We start from the raw sequence: 22,291 nt of genomic DNA, 5'->3' as shown, positions 1-22,291 counted from the left end.
TCAAACCAACACAAGTGTAGTTTCATTCCCGAAACTGGGTGACGTATTCTACGTACGGGTCCACACCTGTGTAGTAACGGTTAGCGCGTCTAGCCGCGAAACCAGGTGGCCCGGGTTCGATTCCCGGTCGGGGCAAGTTACCTGGTTGAGGTTTTTTGCGGGGTTTTCCCTCAACCCAATATCAGCAAATGCTGGGTAACTTTCGGTGTTGGACCCCGGACTCATTTCACCTGCATTATCACTTTCATCTCATTCAGACGCCAAATAACCTAAGATGTTGATAAAGCGTCGTAAAATAACTTGCTAAAAAATCTACGTACGGTTATATTCCTCATACAGCGCAGATATTTTTTATTTCATAAGTTTTCGAAGAGTCATTTGTTTTAAAAATCTCTTAGAAAAAGGAAAGTTTGTATGACACTATGATAGCCATTTGTGTAACTCAGGTGTGACTGTTGATTTGAGCGCTCGAGTGTAAGTTCGAAACCCGCTTCGGCTGATAAAACCGGTTGTCTTTTCTTTCTTCGAGATTTCCCCAACTATAAGGCGAATGTGAGGTAATCTCATGATTATAGTCCAAAAAGAGATGTTGTGTCACTGAAGATGGTAATGTTGAAGACTGAGAACAATGGATTCGTTATTTTGGTTCCAAACGTTGACTTGTTTTCATATCTGTGACACGGTGCATGCTTGCAAGTATATCGCACAAATTTGAACACCATGGAAGTCTTAAATCTTACTTTAATGTGAACTTTTTACCATAATAATGTCTTAAATATACGATTCTACATTGTTAATGATTGCTCCAAAATGTAATAAAATGTATGCGTTTAGGTGGTCACTGATTACTCAGGTAACAGAAGGGAAAGCAGATGCAAATGGTCACTGTTAAGTAATGTGATGCTATTGCATTACAGTCTCAAAGTATAAGCTCTGAAAACTCAAGTAGTGCTCGTCAGATATACGCTGGGATTGACTATTATTTAACATGTTCAGGGAAGTGGCTTGCGTCGTAAAGTAGATATCCGAAGATAACTGCATCGTAAAGTGAAGGCTCGCTTGCGTTACTTCGACAAATGGAAATGAATTGTGTGCTACCAACGGTTTATAAATCTCTTTCGCAAATTCGTTTGAACGCAGTTATATCAAACTGGCCGTCGCAGTTTAAGGATGTCAAACATAGGGTTTTCTGTATAGGTAATACATTTTTTCTTAGGATGAAACATGGCTACAGACAGATATTCGGAGGGAGCATACGACCTCATTTAACAAAAAATTTGGAGAAAAGAAAACGTTCCGCCTATTTAGAAATTTCAGTCGCTTTAAGTGTAATGTTTATTTTATCGTCTTTTTATTTTGAAAATCATTTTAGCGCACATTCGTACTTAATCATTCTCTCTCCTATAAATTGAATATTTTACAAGCAAACATTCTCATGGGTGCAGATAACAATGTTATTTTTTTCTTCCACCATGTTAATAATGTCAAAATAACTGCTTATACAAATTTTGGCCGCTCGAGCACAATTACGAGGGACGTCCAGAAATAAGATTCCCCTGGTGCCGTTTACAGAAAGAAAACACTATTTCATGTCATCGTTGTTCCTGCAATAACTCCTATGTGCAAAATATGAAATTTTTTCAGTAGGAAGGAAAAACACATTTATTTTTCTATGGAAATAATGCATAGGAGATTGTGAATTCTTACATTTTCGAAAGAAAGAAATATAATTACATATAGGAGATTTTATTACTTGCTGTATCACTATTTAAGTTATTTAATAGAGAAAAAGTCTGAAAATCGATAAATATGCCACATAGGAGTTATTGCCGGAACAACGACTATATAAAGACTGGAATAGATACAGCAATTGTTGAGCTATTTTTCAACATATTCTCCCACCGCAATTGAGGCATTTGTCATATCATGGGATCAACTTTTGTATTCCTGTGTCTTAGAAGCCTGCCGGCTGGATCGGGACCAGTGTGTGACAGCCGTCTGCACCTCTCTGTTGGTCCCACGGTATGACAGATGTCTCATTTTCGGTGGGGAATATGTTGAAAAATAGCTCAAAATTGCTGTCTCTGTTCCAATAAATATGTTTATGAAATTGTGTTTTCTTTCTGTAAACGACCCCAAGAAAACTTACTTTCTGAACGACCCTCAAAATTGCGCTCGAGTGGCCAAAAATTGTATAAGCGCTTGTTTTAACATCATTTACAAGGTGGGAAAAAATTATTTGCCCCCATGAGAATGTTTACTTGTTAGATATACTCTATATCGTAAACTTGTTTGTCCTTTGTGTTGTAATGCCATATGTTTGGAAGTATATTACTGTAATTTTTGTGACTAATGCGTGCTATTATTCACATGCTTTCGTAATATGTAAATAAAGATAATCCACCATTGTTTATGGGCATACAGGTTTTCTAAGTGTATGTAAATAACAAAACTTGGTCGCCATACCCTCCCCCATACGAAGATAAATGCGTCACTGAAGAGAGATTTCTTCAAACTGAAGATTACGATTTATCTTCGAAATGATTATTATGAACTTTTTTTCACGATTCGACAAGCACTTTTCTACTTCATATAACATAATATTTTTCTCTATAATTCAGAGAAATAACACATAGACAGTTCCCGACTTACAAAAGCTAGATAATGTCGGATCATACCCTCCTAATAGTGGTACCGGTGCTCAGTAACAAAGCAAGGTACTCTAAAGAATAAACATTAAGCTACTGTAATATATACAATGTTATATTGTGTAAATTAATAGTAATTATAATAATAAATTGGAGGACCGTTAGCTGAACGATTAGAGAGATTTGACTTTCCACTCTCATAACCGGAGTTCGAATCCGGACGGGTCCAAGTCTAATTAATGGTGGACAAAGACTGTCCTTGGTGGTAGGTTTTCGCAGGTACTACCATTTTCTTTATCGGTATTCTACCATTTCTCCATTAATCATACGGTGCTATCACAGTCTAGTATATACAGTCGCGAAGCTCAATACGTAGTAAATATGCAAACATTAGATAGTTGCTCACCACTAGGATCGCTAATATCGCCTCATTACAGGCAATGCAAAATAGTACCGTCACAGTCTATTGTTTCTAGCACCCTCAAAACTCAAGCTTCGTGACTGTATATAGTAGACTGTGATGCTATGTAGTTGGCTTCACATAGTGCACCGAGAGCAACTTCTATGGCGGCAGAAAGAACTGTAGCTTCGGCCCTTCACTCCTAGATGGTGACACTTGGGTGAATGACACGAAGTCAAATGCCCTTCTTCGGAAAAAAATTAACTAAATGAATGTCGCGGATTTTACTACAGTCCGGATCTACGTATGTAATATTTCAATCAGTCAATCAAGTCCTGTATCTTTCACTGGAGCAAAAGACCGCAGCATATGTTCTTACCTTCCTCTATTTTTGTCCAGTAAGTTTAGATCTGCCCTGGATTTCCTAGCCTCTCGCATCTCATCTTCTACGCTTCTCCTCCAAATCTTCCGAGGTCTGCCCCTGTGACGACTTCATTGCGGGTTCCATTTGAAGACTTCTTCTCCACAGCGTTCTCTTTCTTCAGGCTATGTCTTATCCCAGACCTGCAGAACTGTAGCTCCTCAGAGCGACTTCTTTCCTCCCCTTTCTTACCCCACCCACTTTTTCTACCTGTGCGGTCATGGCGTTCTAGTTACGCTCGGCTGCATCAACATTCATTCTCGCGGCGGAAGTCGATCATCCCCAATAGAAGTGGAGTGAGGCTGACGTCATATTTCCCCTACTTGCGAGTTCTGCAGGCCTGTCTTATGCGATTCCTTTTTCTGCGCTTCATTTGTAGAGCTGCTAACTCCTCCTGTGTGTGTTGTATTTAATAGTATTTATTTAACCTAGTAGAAATAAGACCAACTGGCCTTCTTTTCCCGTCTACCAGAAGATTGCAGCTATACAGTACAGTATGTATGTAGGACCTATGTAAGTCAGGTGTCTCTATTTACGTAAATAATGGGCTAAAATTGTTTTATCCGAAAACTTTGCTTCTTAAAAAAAAAGAGTTGTTCATTTTAGTCTTATCAATTAAGGCGTATTTATCGTAATATAGAACTAAGAAACTCTGAGTTTTCACAAGGAAATTAGAATCGCGATATACGAAAGACATTTAAAACTAGCGTAATACCTATATTTGCCGTGTAAGTTTCGAAGCAGATGTTTATTCAATATAATGGTTCGGAATGTACTAGAGAACGAGCCCCACCCAAAAAACAGAATCCCCCATCCTGGAGCCAGTGGTCCAGACTCCAGATCGATCCTGTAGGACTGCGCACTGACGGCATCTTACCGGGCGCCTCGCAGTTATGTTTTTGTAGAGCGTACAGTCTGCATCCGGCATCCAGACGTGTGGGACGCAATGGGAGCGATATTCTCATTTAGTGTTTGAGATAACTGTGCCAGAGTTCCGGTTGTGTTTTAATTCCAGTGAGCTCTCCGTAATGTGCAGTGTGGAGATTGAGGTAATTAGCGATAAGGCTCCGCGAACTATCGGAGTTTTGCACGCATATCTGCGAGAGAATCGATACTCCGAGACTGAAGTCGTTCCAATTTTCTCGAAACGTAATATGAAGATTTTACTTGTCCATATGCTGAGATGACTTGTGATTGATATCACATTTTTATGTGACGTATTGGATAAACATACTACACAACGCCAATAACGTTTGAAGAAATATACTTCTAATTCTTTAAATTTATATGAAATATTTAAACGCGAATAAAGTTCGAAAAGTGCATATTTGGAGTTGTTCCTTAAATTTTGTTTCATAAAATCGTTTTAACTAACAGCGTTTGAAGTTACTTATTTTGAGTTCTTTAAATATAGTTTTAAAATCGTGACAATTAACACGAAGAACATTCCGAGAAACTTATTCACAGTTGTTTAAATTATCTTGGATGGAAAGGTATTACGTAACCGAACGACGTTCGAGGTACCTTTTAGAGTTCAGTATGATTTAGGACCTTCACATTTATTTTGAGTTGTGAGTCTTCCACTTGTTTATCTTTATAATTGTCTGAATGTTATGTATTTAGTATTTTACTTTTTCCTATGACCGTGCCAGTTCAGTAATTCTGTTTTGAAAGGCGTCAAGTTTAGTTTACGATATGTAGGTTAATTTAGTACAGTACAGTACATGAATGGTGAGGGACGATGCTAATCAATATGATAGTACAACTATATGTACTTCCAACCACAGAATAGACACCTGTCGTAACAGGAAAAAATCAAGAATAAATGTAAAAAGAACCTTCGTGAGGTGTCATAGTTCTGAATTTTTAAGACTTCACAATTGTTGTTGCTAATATTGTGATATGAGTAATATTGAGATAGTTCTTTTTGAGAATTTATTACAATTTTAGTGAGCGAGAGGAGGATCGGTTTTTTGCGTCAACGTATTAAGGAATGTTCGTGGACAAGTTTCTGCACAAAACCGGCCCTTCTCTCGCTTAGTAAAATTATAATAAATTCTCAAAAAGAACTATCACAATATTACCAACCTTTACCCTATATTATATTGCAACATTTTGTACCAGATCTTCAAAATATTTTATGCAATTTTTATTTTCGTTTAATATTTTGTTATTTTTGTATGTATTTAGTTATTGACTGATTCATTCAATTTTAAATATGTTATATAAATTATTTAATTCAAGTAATACTATTTTACTGTTTTTATCAAAGCAGATTTACCGATAACCTTATATGAAATAGCGTGAGAAACAACCCGCAACCTACGTAATAAAATAGAATTAGATGACGAACCAAATGGAGATGAATGTGTGACAGGAACCTTTTCTACTCTCAGATGTTTACGTCGGTATGTCTGGAGTAGTTATTAATGATACGAATACTTCAGTCGTTTTGTTTCATTGGAGTTATTGAGACATTATTTACAATGCTCTATTATAGCTCTTTTAAACCTTAAGGTGCAAGATAATTTGAATGTACATGGCAATCAACATGTAAGTGCAGTTTTACTATTACGTATTACATTTTTATAAGCGAAGTTTCGTAACTTATGAAAGAAAGAACGCGAAGATTGTAAATTGAAAAATATTACAAAAATCAAAGGAAAAGAGAGTTATTAGCTTAAAAAAGTTAACAAAATTTATATTGAATTTTGAGCGTATTTGTACAGTATATTAAGGTTTTCGAAACGCGTTCGTATTATTGCAGGTGTGACTTTATTTACGAGTAAATGTAGGTTATTTAACGTAATTTTTTTTAAAGAAATCGTGAGATTCTGCGAGGATTCCGAACTATTGAAAAGTAACTGAGAAATTCTGACGTTTAAGAACAAACGAACCATAGAGACTTCATTTAACGTTACCGAAAGAGGTTTCCCTTATTCTTAAGTGCCCAAAAGGAGACTCACTTCTCTTTGAAATTGGAAGCGTCTGGTGTTCAAATGCAAAGAAATTTTACAGGCCTTAGTTATAGGCCTATTCATCGAATAAAAGTTCGGTGAAATGGATAGTTTAATTTGTATAGTGACATTTTTTTCTAATATCATCGTCATCATCACGCCATCCATTTAGCCTATTGTAATAAACACGTTAATCTTGTAGAGCTTTGCGGTTTCTACAGTCACTCTGGAAAAATATCTTGTACCCGTCTGTTTTAGTTATTCAAATTATAATCGTTCTAATTACTCGTAATTTCATTGCCATTACCACTCGTTAAATTAACAGAAGCTCATATACAGTATATGCAGTTGAAAATACAGTTGAATCAAATAAATTGAATTCAGATAGGATTAAATTAATGCTACTTTAGAGCTTATTTTCGACTCCTTTAAGGACTGACAGGTGGAGGATATATTGTTAAAACTTACGACTCACTATTCCGAGGAAGATTTCTATGCGATTGCTGCTACTTATTTACATGGTGTTTGAAGTGGTAATGTTACTTTTGTAAAAAGTCATTTATTGCCTTATTAAAATCGTGTAATCAGAAATGAAATACCTTATTTTCAGTTATGCTGGAATTCACAAGCAGTGGTGGAATTTTTAAAGAGATAGATTTGTTAGGCCATCTACGTGGCGAACCTCAGCCGGAGTGTGATATGTGCCGTGTTCCACTTACGGTGGAACATTTTTTTACTGCATTGAAGAAAATATGACTGTGTCCGCCGGCAATATAGAATTCGGCCGACACTACGTGACGCTCTTGGAAATGATTTTAATTGTACAAATGCAGTTCTGAGATTTTTATCGAATACAGGATTGGCTAAGGTGATTCAGTTTTTTAATGTCCCGTTTTCCTTATCCTCCGGACCCTTTACATCCGGAGGTTACATTGTTTTATATTTGATTTTACATCGTTGACATTTCGGACTTTATACATCGGAATATTTTATAAAATGTTATTGTTTTTGAAATGTGATACACAGCTTATCTCTTTTGGCCTTAGTTTTATTACTCTATTTGTTCGTCTTGAATACCACCTAGGGTCGTAGAATTGCTCACTTTTACGATTCTGTACAAATCACCTTGTGTATTCTGCATTTGTGTACCTCGTTTTACCGTGACAACGCATTTTTAGTTCTTTTAGCACTCTGATTATTATATTATTTATGTCTTTGTTTTATTAAAAATTTTAGATAAGGGCGCAAATAGCCATAGTAGCTGACGCGCCCTTCTTAAACCCTACTACTACTACTACTGCTACTGCTACTGCTACTGCTACTAGATTTGTTAAACATTGGTTGCGCACAATTCCACACAAGGCTACATAAAATATCACTTTTATTAATTATGTGAAATGTGTAATTTTTAACTGCTACATTATTCAGCGTCGATGGCATTTGGCAAGATAAGGCCGAGAATTCGCCATGCATTATCTTACATTCGCCTTACGATTGGAGAAAACGTCGGAAGAAACCCAAGCGGGAATCGAACTCACGCCCGAGAGCAACTCTGGATCAGCAGGCAAACGCTTCTGTATTGAGAAAACTTGTGTCATTTTCGTGGCATTGTTTAATTGTTTATTTTGTTAGACTGTTATTTTCCTGCGGTCATGCCACTGTTATGTGTGGAATAAATGACCGCCAAGCCCTGACAGAATTCCAATTTGATGTGGAACACTGAAGAATAAACTTGTCTGCTAGTGATAGCGGGCTGGCGATATGTTGTCAGATTACTCATACGAACTTTGCTTCCTCTCGGCAAACTTCAGTGCACACAACTTCTTCACAATCCAAATTGAGAAACTTGGTGGTGTTCCGGACTGCGAGGGAGCTTGACTGACGTTCGGAATGGGAAGTGAAATTCGCAGTTTTCAGGACCGGCGGCGGAAAGTTGAGAAATGATTGCAGTTTCTAGATCGGCCGATAATCGCGTGCCGTCCGGTTACTCTAGTGCGGTAGTAGGCGACAGTGATAGTCTTGATGGATGAAAGTGATCGCTAATAAACAAAATGGTGCTCCGTGATTTAGACGAAATGATTAAGGTAGGTCACGATATTGTATTACCTGTCGACTCGTATAATAGGTGTGCCCTATCGCCGATTCAAGTATTCACTTCGCTTCATTTTTATCATATAAGAACGTTTTCCTCACTGTTGACTTCCTGCATATTCAACGTTTGTTGCTGTAATCCAAAGACTAAAATGAAGATGGAAGTCGATGATCTGAGTGTTCACTATTCATCTAACAAAATGTTGTTTTATTACATTAAAATAAAAGCGCAAGATAAAAGAAAAATAATGAACCTTTTTCGTTAAGTAGATTCTGTTGTAATATCTGTGTAAGTCTGTTACACTATACAGGGTGGAAGTGAAAAACCCTGCAGATTTTCGGATCGAATAGCTCATGTTGTATGTAACACAAAAGCGTAATACCATATTGGTGGAGAGTCCATAGTTTTCTCACAAACAAGTATTTCCCCAAATGTTTAACATCCCCTTATCAGGCAAATATTGTAAATAGGATCGTGATTTTTGTCTATATCGATAGAAAATCTAATAAAGAATCATTTATCCTTGTGGTGTATTTCAATAGCATGGACGGTTTTCGTGTAAATTTAATTTAAAACCCATTAATTTGAAGTCACTGACCGATGCGACCAGCTTGCAACATTGTAGCCAGAAAGGGAGATGTAATACCATATTGGTGGAGAGTCCATAGTTGTCTCACAAAAAATTATTTTCCCCAAACGTTTAACATCTTCTTATTCGGTAAATATTGTAAATAGAATCGTGATTTTTGTCTATATCGATAGAAAATCTAATAAAGAATCATTTAACCTTCTGGTATATTTCAATAGCGTGGACGGTTTTCGTGTAAAATTAATTTAAAACCCAATAATTTAAAGCCACTGACTGATGCGAGCAGCTTGCAACATTGTAGCCAGAAAGGGAGATGGGAGGTAGTTCACTAAGGCAGAGTTCGTTGACCTCTTACATCTGTATAACGGGAAGAAAGAGGTGACGATGTTGCCAGACTGCTGAAACGTCTAACTCAATTTTCTAATTAACCGTGCATTTAATCACAAAATGTAATATAGTTTTTTTTTATTAATTTACGTTTACCGATACTCTATCATCCCTTTCAATCTGCAGGATTATTTCACTTCCATCCTGTATAGTTTGAATCTTGTAGATCATCACTATCATCAGCAACCATGCATTTGGAGGATATTTTAGGTGCTTGTTTTTATTTTAAGTGCACTCTTCGGACCTTTTACATCTAATTATTGTATTAGCTAGATATCTACGGTGACAAAAGTAACCAAAAGTAATTAATTTAAGCAATTAACAACAAGTTCAGGCTTCGGACATTTTACTAAACATCATCAGGATATTTAATACCTGCTGACTCCTTTTCTAACTAATTGAATTTTATATTTTTTGCATGCATAATCTTTAGTCTCCTTTATATTGTAGCGTAGTTGGTATAGCGCTGGCCTTCTATGCTCGAGGTTGCGGGTTCGATCCCGGCCGAGGTCGATGGCATTTAAGTGTATTTAAATGCGACAGGATTATGTCAGTAGATTTACTGGCATGTAAAAGAACTCCTGCGGGACAAAATTCCGGCACACCGGCGACGCTGATATAACCTCGGCAGTTGCGAGCGTCGTAAAATAAACCATATTATTTATTTATTTATTCATTCATTCATGTGTTTGTTTATTTTTTATTTATTTATTTATTTATTTATTTATTTATTTATTTATTTATTTATTTATTTATTTATTTATTTATTTATTTATTTATATTACTTTAGGATGATTCGTCTTGTCTTTTTTTAAAGTGCCGGTAGCTAATTGCTACTTTCATATGACAATGATCTTAAATTGTGATTCCGATTGAATTGTGTTTTTTATTATTATTTTCTTTAAAAGAACTTGAGTGAAAAGACTAAAATACCCTCATCTATTGACGCTTCCTTTAAATAGTATTACTACTAGATCTGCTAAGCTACTACTATTACTACCGCCACCATCGGAAATCCTACAGGTGAACGAGCAGTGCAGCCTGATAGCCTGTAACAGTATTCTAACTACATATTTTTATCACAGGTTTGTGAAGAGACGCTGGCCAGCCACAAGTCACGGCTAGGAGATCTGAAAGACTTGGTGGCACAGATTGCTAAAGACGTCGGTCTGGACGCCGGCGGACTTCTTGAAGCTGAGGTGGACGCTCTAGGCAAGCGTCTTGAGGATGTCCGGGAATCACTTGCCACGCTTGCCGAGGTCGCAGAGACTAAGGCGGCGAATAAGGACCTCTGTACCGAAGACCTACTTCAAACTAAATCATTCCTGTCCAACGTACAACAGGTATGTAATTGACTTGTGTTCGTTTACACTTGAAGTGCTTCCCGTAATAACTTGTTCATTACTTGATGAATGCCTCGAGAGTGACAGTGCTACATAATATTCCGATGGACTTTGCACGAAAGTTGAAAACTTGTTCTTGGGAAGAAATGTTTAAATTCTATTTTGTCGAAAACGTAATTATTAAGCTACAAACTCATTACGCTAAAGTGGCGCTGTTACAGGTAGCCTGTAGACTAACTAGAGCTCGGAAGTTGACTTAATATTAAAATTCATGTAATTATAGTCTTAAGAATTAAAAATATTTTAGTAAATATATACAGATAATTAAAAAGAAACAGTCGCAAAGTTCCGCTTATGCATTCAGCACGACTGCCTAGCTTAACACCTCCATCGTTTTGGCTTACTACCAGACCCAAAATCTACCTTGTGTGATCTACAAGAAGATATGAAGAGGGACCACCTACTTCGCTGCCCAACCTTAACCAAAGTCAAAGAGTGTGACCGATACTGTGAGGCGAGGAACTTTATGAGACAACGAATGACATTTTCTTCTCCTTTTGCATTCTGTGTCTTATCTATTTTATATTAAAGTTGTGTTTAGGTCAAAGATGTAAATCTCAGTATCTGTCATTGGAAAATAAATAAATACATAATTAAAAAGATGATGCTTCTTGTAACAGCAAAGTTGTTTAATGTAGGCCTAAACGTATATTTATTGTTTAGAAGTTGCAGCAAATGTAACTCCATTGTCTATTCGTAGCAACGAATAGCATTTCGTAATCACCACTTGACTTTTGTTCCTCAAATTATGAAAAAATTAGTTCCACTTACTGTATCTTAATAACGTAGCTACTCAACAAAAATATACCAGGTCTTTTGGTATGGTATGTTCTTTGTAAGATAGGCATTATACAGGGTGTTTGACTTAAGCCGTTCATAAATTGTTTTAGGCATCACGCACAACGCGACATACAATACTTTTTGTCATTGAAATTCTCTAACACGTAGCGCTGGTATTTTACGAGTAGTTTAAGGGGTTAGGTACAGCTTACAGCAGTAAAATTGTAGGAAATAGTCAACACTTTCTTCTCCTTTACTGTATCTTGTACAATAATGAAAATTGGTATGTGTAAAACACTGTCCTTCTGCTATATGAAAAAAAAATTACGATTTAAAAAATATATATTTACATTTTTTTTTTCAAAATTCAAAATGGTGGCAGTTTAATGTGCAGTGATGAAGTGTTTCCTTCATAACTCATAAACTTGTTAACTTTTTCATGTTCTCTCTCTTTTATTTTATTGCTGAAACTCATGTTTACAATATCATCATGCTCTTTCAACTACATTCCTTAATAAATAATATTTTTTTTTTTTTGTGTTAGAAGAAAATACTGATATTTTATCTTTTTTAAATGAATTTATTTTTAACAGACAATCTATCAAAGGTAGAGAAGTAATCTTGCATCATATTGTAGATATGACATGCATAAACTCATAAAAAAAACCTTTCATCACAGAATGTTGGATAGTTTTTTAGTTATGTGGGAAAATCTTCATCACTGCACAGTGAACTGGATTTTGAAAAAAAAAAAAAAAAAAGTGAATAACTTTTTTAAATCGTAAAAATATTTTTTTCATATAGCAGAAGGACAGTGTTTTACACATACTAATTTTCATTATTGTACAAGATACAGTAATTAAGGGAAAAAAATGCTGAATATTTCCAAAATTTTACTGCTGTAAGCTGTACCTAACCTCTTAAGCAACGATTGAGAACAGCTAAAATAATAAATAGACATAGGTTCGGTGGATTGATTGATACATTAATTAATTCATACGATGCGTCTGAATAAAGAAAGAAACATTTATAATACACGGATCTTTTGTAGATCGTTTATGGTTCTTAGCTAGAGTGATGTGTTTGTATGAATGTTTCGACTACCTGAGAGGAATCGATACTCGGCCCTTCCTTTCGTACTTTTTAATTTCGAACTTCGATTCCAGGTGATTCTATAATATTCTAATTAATACTACTTTAAAATGGAAATATGTAATCCACCGCAACATCATATGAACCAGAATGTACCACAACAGTAGCTATAGAAGCTCGTAATAGCAAAAATGAAAGATAGAGAGAGAATAATTAAATATAAGATGTTTCAGCAAGTAAACTACGTCGACATCATCCAACCCCATGAGAGTTGTTATCGACCTCGTATATCTTAGACCATACGGTTTGTCACAGTTTGATTCAACTTTTTGCTTGATCTACCCAGGTTTTGACATTCTCATGGTAATGTCACTAGACATGACATAATTCAAAATATATTGAAATAAATTAATGATTTATGTTAAAATTCTACGTTATTCATTCTTTAAAGATACGTTGCTTATTCCGCATGAAACAAAACAAATTAATTTTTAGGGTTTGATATAAATTGCGTATTAAGAAAACGATGTTATAGGACCTACCTATAAGAAGAGCAAATGTCTCAATAAAACATTATCCAAGACTGGAATAAACGTTGGAAAGGAGAAAGAAAATAAATAATTAACATAACAGATTTACAACCCGTGTTGGACATAAAATTATCATACGAAGACTAAAACTCATAACATTCATGAACGTTATACCCACCCCGATTCCGCCTACGAAACCATTAAATACCTCCCACATGTCTCGACTGTTAGTTGGACTGCCTAAGCAAAAAATGAACGGCTTAAGTTAGACAATTATATAAATATGTATAATTGTATAATTCAGAGAACTTGATCGAAGAAATTGTGGTCGGAATCAACTCTGTCAGCTCTTACCTCTTTAAAATATCGGTAATATACACGTGTTGGTAACTGTTGCCTTTAGCCATTCCTCAAATAGTACACTACAGCCTCCACTCTTTCATTGTATTACCCTGCCTCAATTTCGTGAACAAACACACAGAATGTAGGTCATCCTGAAGAGTAGGCTTTTACTTCGATTGCAGATTACATTGACATTGGTTTTCAAATTACCTTGAAATTGTTATCCCATTTATCTGAAAGCATAAACCGGGAAATCCGGAAACGGATGTGGCTTGACCTATATATATGCACAGGATGTTCTGGTTTAGTGTTTAGAACTTGAAGGCCGTGTTCCTCTGGTCATTCTACGTTGATGTAACTCTTTAACTATAGCCAAGTTCTGTATGGTTATTTATTATTATAAGAAGTTTGAAAATATGAGGTTGTTTTGTCATCATCATCCTTCAAGATATTTCTTTGCCTCGTTTTAACCGTGACAACGGTCTTTAGTTCTTTTAAGCATTCTGGTTATTGTATTGTGTTTGTGTTTAGTGAAAGATTTTAGATAAGGGCGCAAATAGCCATAGTAGCTGACGCGCCCTTTTTTAAACCCCACTAACTAACTCCTTCAAGATTCCAGAACATTACACCCCAAACACTATGTGGACGCGGGAATGTGATAAGTTAGGAAACCCTTCTTCCTTGTATACCACATCATTGATATAATTTTTTTAGTTATTTAACGACGCTGTATCAACTACTATGTTATTTAGCGTTGATGGGATTGGTGATAGCGAGATGGTATTTGGCGAGATGAGGCCGAGGATTTGCCATATTAGATTACCTGATATTCGCGTTACGTTTCGGGAAAACCTCGAAAACAACCCAACCAGGTAACCTTAGCCACTTGAGCTACGCCAGTGGTCATTGATATTATTTACTTACAAATGGCTTTAAGGAGCCCGCATGTTCATTGCCGCCCTCACATAAGCCCGCCATCGGTACCTATCCTGGGCAAGATTATTCCTTTGCTGTGGTCTTGCCAGAGAATCAGTCCCGTTCCGAAGCTTATTGCATGGCTCGTAACAAGCTGTTTTTACGGTGATGGGTTGTTAGCCCTTCGCCCAACCCCAAGCTGGAGGACCATATCTGGAGGCCCTCTCCTCTATCCGTAACCTGAGGACGCGCCATGCCGTGGTGATAGGGAGCCACAATACATGGCCATTGATATTATTATAATGTGTTTGATATTAAATATTAGTACTGGTTAACATATTAATTATTTTCCATCTGCGTATTGTCCAGAAGCGAAAAAAAAAAACAAAGTGAATATAGAATTTAGTGATATTCACAAATAACATAGCGATAGACTTCGGAATGCAAATTTCGACGACAAAATCAAAAGTACTGTAATGGCATTCGTTGGTAAAAATCTACTAAGAAGCAAAATAATAGCACATACCCAGGAACAAAATTTGGGCCATCTGAATTTTCCCAAGTTTCAGTTACAAATACTGCATATGCTCAGTGCTTACTGATAACTGTTTAGAACAAGTTCAGAGATTTAAATATCTAAGTTATTAATGAAATGGGTATAAACCAAAAAGTCTCAAAATACGTACCGTACAAATTTTAGAAATTTGAACAACATATTAAGTTAACGTGAAACTTTAAATCAACTTAAACAATATAAAATTTCTGATGTAACGATTGATGCCATAGGATCTCACGTGTTAAAATCATCCTTAGCTATAATTAGTAATCATTTGTACCCAACAAAATTTTTATTGTAAATGATTTCCTGCGTTTTCTTATCTTAATGTTTTTTCTTTTTCTTTCCAAGTGTCACAAAACTGTTTTGTTTACTTATTATTCTTTATGAATTGATTAGTAGGCCGATCTATCGAACCCTTATTTAGGGCGGCTTTTGTTTCTACAAATTATCTCCCAGCTTTGTACAAAAAACTTAAAGATTAATAATATAAACACTATTATTCTATCAACTTTACTGTATGATAGTGAAATCTGGGTACAGAAGCAAAAGGATAAAAAAGATTGCATACAACAAAGATAAAATTTTTTCGGAAAACAGCAAGTTATACTCTTTTTGATCAAACGAAAAGTGAATATATTTTAAAAGAATTAAATGTGACATAACCTGAAGAATTCAAAAACACTAAAACAGTTGTTATTGATTGCAACATGTTTATCTAATGAACAATAAACGAATCCCAATGCAAATGATAAATTATAATCTTTCTGGAGACATCCCGGACGACCAATGAAAAGACTACTAGATGAGGCCGACACAGATCTGCTTAGGTCTTGTTCAGCATAGTTGTTGTTGTTCGTTATTATTATTATTATTATTATTATTATTATTATTATTATTATTATTATTATTATTATTATTGTTGTTATTGTTATTTAATAAATTGAAAAACAAACTAAACGGTTCATTCACAGCAGTAAGGAAGCGATTGTTAAGGAAAATTTATCTAAATGCGTAGTGTCTACAAATATTTTAATTTCAGTGTTCACTTGGCATCTGTGCTGGTCAAGGTTTTTAAGAATATTGCAGGTGAAAGACAATATTTGTTAATGGTAGCCATTCTCCGAAGCTCAAATGTGCCTGTTTGTTCCTGACAATATAGGCCTACTTTTTGTGGGAGAAGCTAAAAGGTCAGGGAACAGATTGATTTTCCAGCCAAGAGAATACCACGAAAGCGGGTTGAGGTGCCCGTGAAACTAACGCTATTACTGGGCGTGGCTCTTCATATAATGACGTCCTTTAAAGGTTCCATATTATTGAGGAGTTATTGTCTTTGCCTTCCGCAGCATAATGGTCGGTACAGTCTGCGCCTCCAGTCACTCCAACATTCAAACTGTACTTCGTAAATCGTAATCCACTCCCCCTATTAAGTTTCCACTCTGTAATCAAGATTTGTTTAAAACAGTAATACAGTAATATGTTATTTTTTATCTAATCGGACAGATTTAAAGAATTATGACCCGCGACAGAACAAAATTCTCCTCTAGTCTTTAGTATAATAATTAGTAATACTGTATATAGGAAAAAAAATTGCAAACAATAGGCGTAATTATGACTCGTGGCAGTACAAAAATTTTCAAGGTGTATCCCAATTCAGATATCTTGGAGTTATTATTAATAGCCTAATAACTGTGATGTGAGTGGTTGTGTCAACGACAGAATACAGGCTGGAAATCGGGCTTATTACGCTAATCTTCCACTGTTTAAAAATCAGTTGTTATCGAGGATGACCAAGATTAAAGTTTATAAAACATTAGTTCGTCCTGTAGTTATCTTTGGTTCAGAGACATGGACATTTACAAAGAAAGGCGAGAACTCCTTAAGAAGTTTTGAACGGAAGATTCTGCGTAGAATCTTTGGCCCAGTCAGTGATCATCAAGGATGGAAGATACGCTCCAACAATGAACTTCTTAACCTGATAGGAGGTCAAGATGTAAAATTTATGAAAGCTCAAAGACTGAGGTGGCTAGGACATGTAAACAGGATGCCTGAAACACGCACTCCTATTAAAATGTTAAAGGATAGACTATATAACAGGAGGAGAAGGGGTAGACCAAAGTTAAGGTGGATGGATGGAGTATCCAAAGATCTTGGAATTATGGGAGTGAGAGGATGGACTAACATGGTAAAGGACAGAGTAAGATGGAAGGCTGTTGTTAAGGAGGCCAAAACCCACCCCAGGTTGTAGCGCTAACTGATGATGATGACAGTATAAAAATTCTTCTTTAGTCTTTAGTATAGTAATTAGTAATATTGTATATAGGAAAAAATAGCAAACAATAGGCGTAATTGATTGAAAAAATATTTGTTTGGATAGAGTAATCTGGAACAGTATTGTAGAGACAAAAGTCTTCACAGATTGTAAAGCTAATAGGTGGTGGTGTCGGTGATGTGCGATATTTTATGGCGAAGACTGTTTCTCGAATTAAACATTTTTCAGTAGTGATATAAAAATTTATGTGATCAAATATTCGGATTAATGAGTGTTGACTTCAGATTCACCGTTCCAGCCTTTGGTATCAGATATAAAATACCGGTACCACCGTACTCATATCTGTAATACAAATGAAATAGTATTCATATACAGGAAAACATTTAATTTAATGTGTTTTCAATATCAGAATATTGAAAAGGGACATTTCTATTAAAATTTTGTAACTTGTAATTCAAAGTTACACAACACAGAACTGCACGCATTGTATTCTTCACCTGACATAATTAGGAACATTAAATCCAGACGGGCAGGGCATGTAGCACGTATGGGCGAATCCAGAAATGCATGTAGAGTGTTAGTTGGGAGGCCGGAGGGAAAAAGACCTTTGGGAAGGCCGAGACGTACATGGGAAGATAATATTAAAATGGATTTGAGGGGAGTGGGATATGATGATAGAGACTGGATTAATCTTGCTTAGGATAGGGACCGATGGCGGGCTTATGTGAGGGCGGCAAAGAACCTCCGGGTTCCTTAAAAGCCGTAAGTAAGTAAGTAACTTATAATTCTGGGCGCATCATGAGTGAAACGCCTAGAGACTCGATTTTCCACGATGGAGAGCAGGGTTCGAATCCCGGTAGCTCCAAAGGGACTTGTTAATAACCGAGAGTAATGAGTAGATATTGTTTTTCCGATGAACTCTTTGTTCGATATGAAGTGATTCTAATAAGTTAATGTGAAAGTAAAAGTGACGTAATTCCAGCATAAAAGTGCCAATTCAAACAAACTAACAACGTCATATTTTTAAGAAAACAAAGAACTTACAGACAACCAAAAAGAAAATTCCTCCATTTTTACACAGTTGTGTTATTTTGTTTTTAAACATCCAGATACTTGAGTTATGTTTCTGTATATGTTTACATATTACATCACCTTTGTTTTTTATTAAGCTGTACACCTTGACCTTGGGGACCCCTCCCGCGCCCATTAGAAGAAGACCCAGCAATAGCTAGTGATGCAATTCCTGCTCTGTCATGAATTGAACAAATTTGGTGGCTGCGTGCACATCACGAGCTGTTTCCGTGAGTGAAGTGCCGTGACTCTTGTAATTGAGGGAGGCGTGTTGAAGGCGTGGCTCTGCCCGCCCTCCAGCTTTTTCCTTGCCGTTTTTAATTCTTTCGCTCAATTATTTACCCCCAACCCCTAACTGCCGAGAGCTGCAGTGGCCTTCACGGAAGGGGATAAGAAGGTATATAGGGGAAATTGTTCGTAAACTAACCAAATTCAATACTTCGAAACAGACCTTGAAAATTATAGGTCACCGTAATTGTTACAAACTTTGCTATGAAGGAACTCGAGGGGTGAAGTTAGAAAACCTCTAATGGTTAAGTACATTGTCTGGGTACACGACCTGACTTTAGTCAATCTCTTCCGTCATTGAATAGAAGGGACCTAAGTGCAATGATAGAATATTGACAGGTTTCTGTCGCTTAAAGAGACACATTCAAATCAGGGATGTCAAGAGTGACGTCATGTACAGAAAGATCACATCTCTACCTTCAATATCTCGAATTAATGATTGGGGCTAAGAGGGATGAAGTTACAGGAGAATGGAGAAAGTTACACAACGCAGAATTGCACGCATTGTATTCCTCACCTGACATAATTAGGAACATTAAATCCAGACGTTTGAGATGGGCAGGGCATGTAGCACTTATGGGCGAATCCAGAAATGCATATAGAGTGTTAATTTGGAGACCGGAGGGAAAAAGACCTTTGGGAGGCCGAGACGTAGATGAGAGGGTAATATTAACCCCTTCAGGCCTGATGTACATTATAGTGTACATTGTTTCTTTTTTGGAATGTCTTCGATACTTTTAAATAGTTTGAAAAATTGAGTGTGATAGAAATGAAGGATATTATTTTTTAAACATTTCTATACCTGAATTAAAAATAAAATTTAAAATTTTGGGGCCCCAGGGGTCAAAATTGTCCCCAAATTTTGATTTCCTGTGAAAATTTGATTTGGGAATTTTGGATCCCCAGAATGATTATGTAACCAGTTTTTTTTTTTTCAATTTTTTTTTTTAAATATAAATTCAGGACTGAAGGGGTTAAAATGGATTTGAGGGAAGTGGGATATGATTGTAGAGACTGGATTAATCTTGCTTAGGATAGGGACTGATGCGGGCTTATTTGAGGATGGCAATGAACCTCTGGGTTCCTTAAAAGCCATAAGTAAGTATATGTAATTGCTTAGGAATTGCTTATTCAATGCTAAGGATTTGACAGAAATTAAACCACAATCAATGAGGATAACTTTGTACCACTTTTAAATTGTTTCCAGGTGACTGTTTTCCATCTATTTACAGTATTTTTGTACAGCATTGTAACTTTCGACTTCTTGTAAATAAATGAAATTAACTCACTTGAAAAGAAGTTTGGAACTGAATGGTACACAGTTACTCTGAGTACTAAAAGAAAAATAAATATAAAGATGCATAGTTTTAGTATGCTACATATTTTTACATAGAACTGTGTGTGGGTGCGATCACCTGTCGACAGGTGCATAACAGGAAAATACAAGGGAAATTAAATGAGAATAAGGGGACTACAAAGACAACAAATGAAATACACGGAAAATAAGGTTAATACAAGGAGAACAATGAGGGTACAGCCACAATATTTAACTGCTTGCATTTATTGGTACCATCATTTCCCATAACTATGGTCCTCGAACACAACTATGGTCCACGATACAACCATTCAAAGAACATTATAGAAGTAACATAGACCGTCCATAGATAACTGCAGTGACTTGACTTCAAACTACAGTAGCTTATAGATAAACGAGATACTATGTTATGGAGTACAAAATTTGAATGGACCATAGTTATGTTCCAGGACCATAGTTATGGGAAATGACGGTACTTGTTTTATTTATATGTAGATATGTAGATCTAAGCAGTAATAATTGTCATTTCATTACAATGCAGAGTCTGAATGTGGTAGAAGAATCCAATGAGAAAGATGTCGAAAATCAGCTTGGAGCTCTGAGAAACCATCTTCTTGCCTTGGGTAGGACGGAAGGTCAGCTCCAGGTTTTGAAAGAGAAGAGTATAGAACTTGGCCCTGCAAAGCCAGAGACCTCCGTTGTAGAAATTCTGCAGGTTTGTTGAATATTATTAACAAATTATTTAGGTATATTTATTTTTACTTGCCTGAGCATTGATATTTCTTGATTTATGTGAGTTATTGAAATAATATACCATGTTACACTGTAGTTATAATTAATATGTATTCTAACATATGAACTTTGCAAATATAAAACACTTTTCAATATAGAACTCTACACGAATGTTCAATTTTAAACTCCGGATACATTTTATTTACTTGGAAGTTATGATATTCTTTTTGGAGATATTCCCTTTTTCGTGAATGAGAGTGAGTGAGTGAGTGAGTGAGTGAGTGAGTGAGTGAGTGAGTGAGTGAGTGATGTTTAAATTCTAGTGTTGTAGTATTTAGTTCATAAAATCACACTCATGTTATCTGTTTTGAATAAAGTATATAGGCTTATGACGATTAAATATAAAAAAAAAGTCTTCTAGCCACTGCGATATAACAGAACTGTTTTTCTCCTAGTTCCCAAATTAAGCTGCATATAATATCTGAATTAATGTTTCAGCTTTGGCAACAAGTATTCAGAGAAACATTCCAACAGTATCATCGTCTGTCTGCTCGTCTAGTCAAGAGTGAGGATGGAGCTGCTGCCCTCCGGTTGTGGCAGGAGTACCTCCTTCACGTGCAATCATTCCTGTCTGGTTCCATTCCAGAAGACTACCACAGTTTAACGGAACATCAACATCTGTGTGAAGTAAGCAGTCAAGTTAACTTTGATGCCTCTTGTAAACATACATTTTTCAATCTCTCTACTTCATATGCAACAGAGCTTTGCATTTAGAAATGCTCATTTTGATTCTAAATCAAAATCATTTATAGTTTTGGTCTCGTTTTAGGCCTAAACTGGGGTTACTTTGAACAGAGAGGAAACTTTGAACATTTTTTCAGAAAATCATATTTAGGTTTCTACATGCTGCACTTATTATAGATGGAGGCAGTGGCGTATACTGGTTAAAGGGTTTGGGCTACCGCTGACCGTGTTATTACACAAAATATATCTAACAATTACTTTAATTTTAATTACTATGGTAAAACTAATAATACAAAATTATTACATTATGTTATATTATAAACTTTTTCTTTTGTAATTTCCTTGGGCTACCGCCGGTAGCCCGCAAAATACGCCCCTGGATGGAGGTAAATTATCATAAAAATCATTCTCATACCAAATTTACCACCATCTATACAAGTGCAGCATGTAGAAACCTAAATATGATTTTCTGAAAAAATATTCAAAGTTTCCTCTGTGTTCAAAGTAACCCCAGTTTATGGTACCTTAAGTGCTCTGGTACTTGCAGGACTATTGTGTCTCACTTTCTCTCTACTTCGTTTCCTTCCTTGTATGCCAGAGGCCTGTGCAACCTCACAAAATGAGATGTACTGGTACATCTGTACTGGTACAGGCATATCTGTAATTTCGGTCGGAATGTGAAAGTAGGCTGAAACATACATACTTTAATGCACCTAGTTTTAGGCAACATCATTGCACGAGAGTTTATCGTGTTGCA

General features: G+C 36.0%; 1 protein-coding gene across 7 annotated transcripts in view; it reads left to right on the top strand.

Annotated features, from left to right (window-relative positions):
- Msp300 (Muscle-specific protein 300 kDa) overlaps positions 1-22,291 on the top strand; it is a 1,097,375-nt gene that overhangs the window by 1,038,323 nt on the left and 36,761 nt on the right. For all 7 annotated transcript variants that reach the window (XM_069830616.1, XM_069830615.1, XM_069830612.1 and 4 more), the window contains 3 exons: positions 10,580-10,837; positions 20,600-20,773; positions 21,289-21,477. In XM_069830616.1, the coding sequence (XP_069686717.1) occupies positions 10,580-10,837; positions 20,600-20,773; positions 21,289-21,477 (621 nt within the window). The remainder of the gene's footprint in view (positions 1-10,579; positions 10,838-20,599; positions 20,774-21,288; positions 21,478-22,291) is intronic.

The sequence above is a fragment of the Periplaneta americana genome, chromosome 7 (assembly GCF_040183065.1).
Source record: "Periplaneta americana isolate PAMFEO1 chromosome 7, P.americana_PAMFEO1_priV1, whole genome shotgun sequence".
Lineage (NCBI taxonomy): Eukaryota > Metazoa > Arthropoda > Insecta > Blattodea > Blattidae > Periplaneta > Periplaneta americana.
The sequence above is the reverse complement of the archived record's forward strand: the minus strand, read 5'-3'. Positions and strand labels throughout refer to the sequence as shown.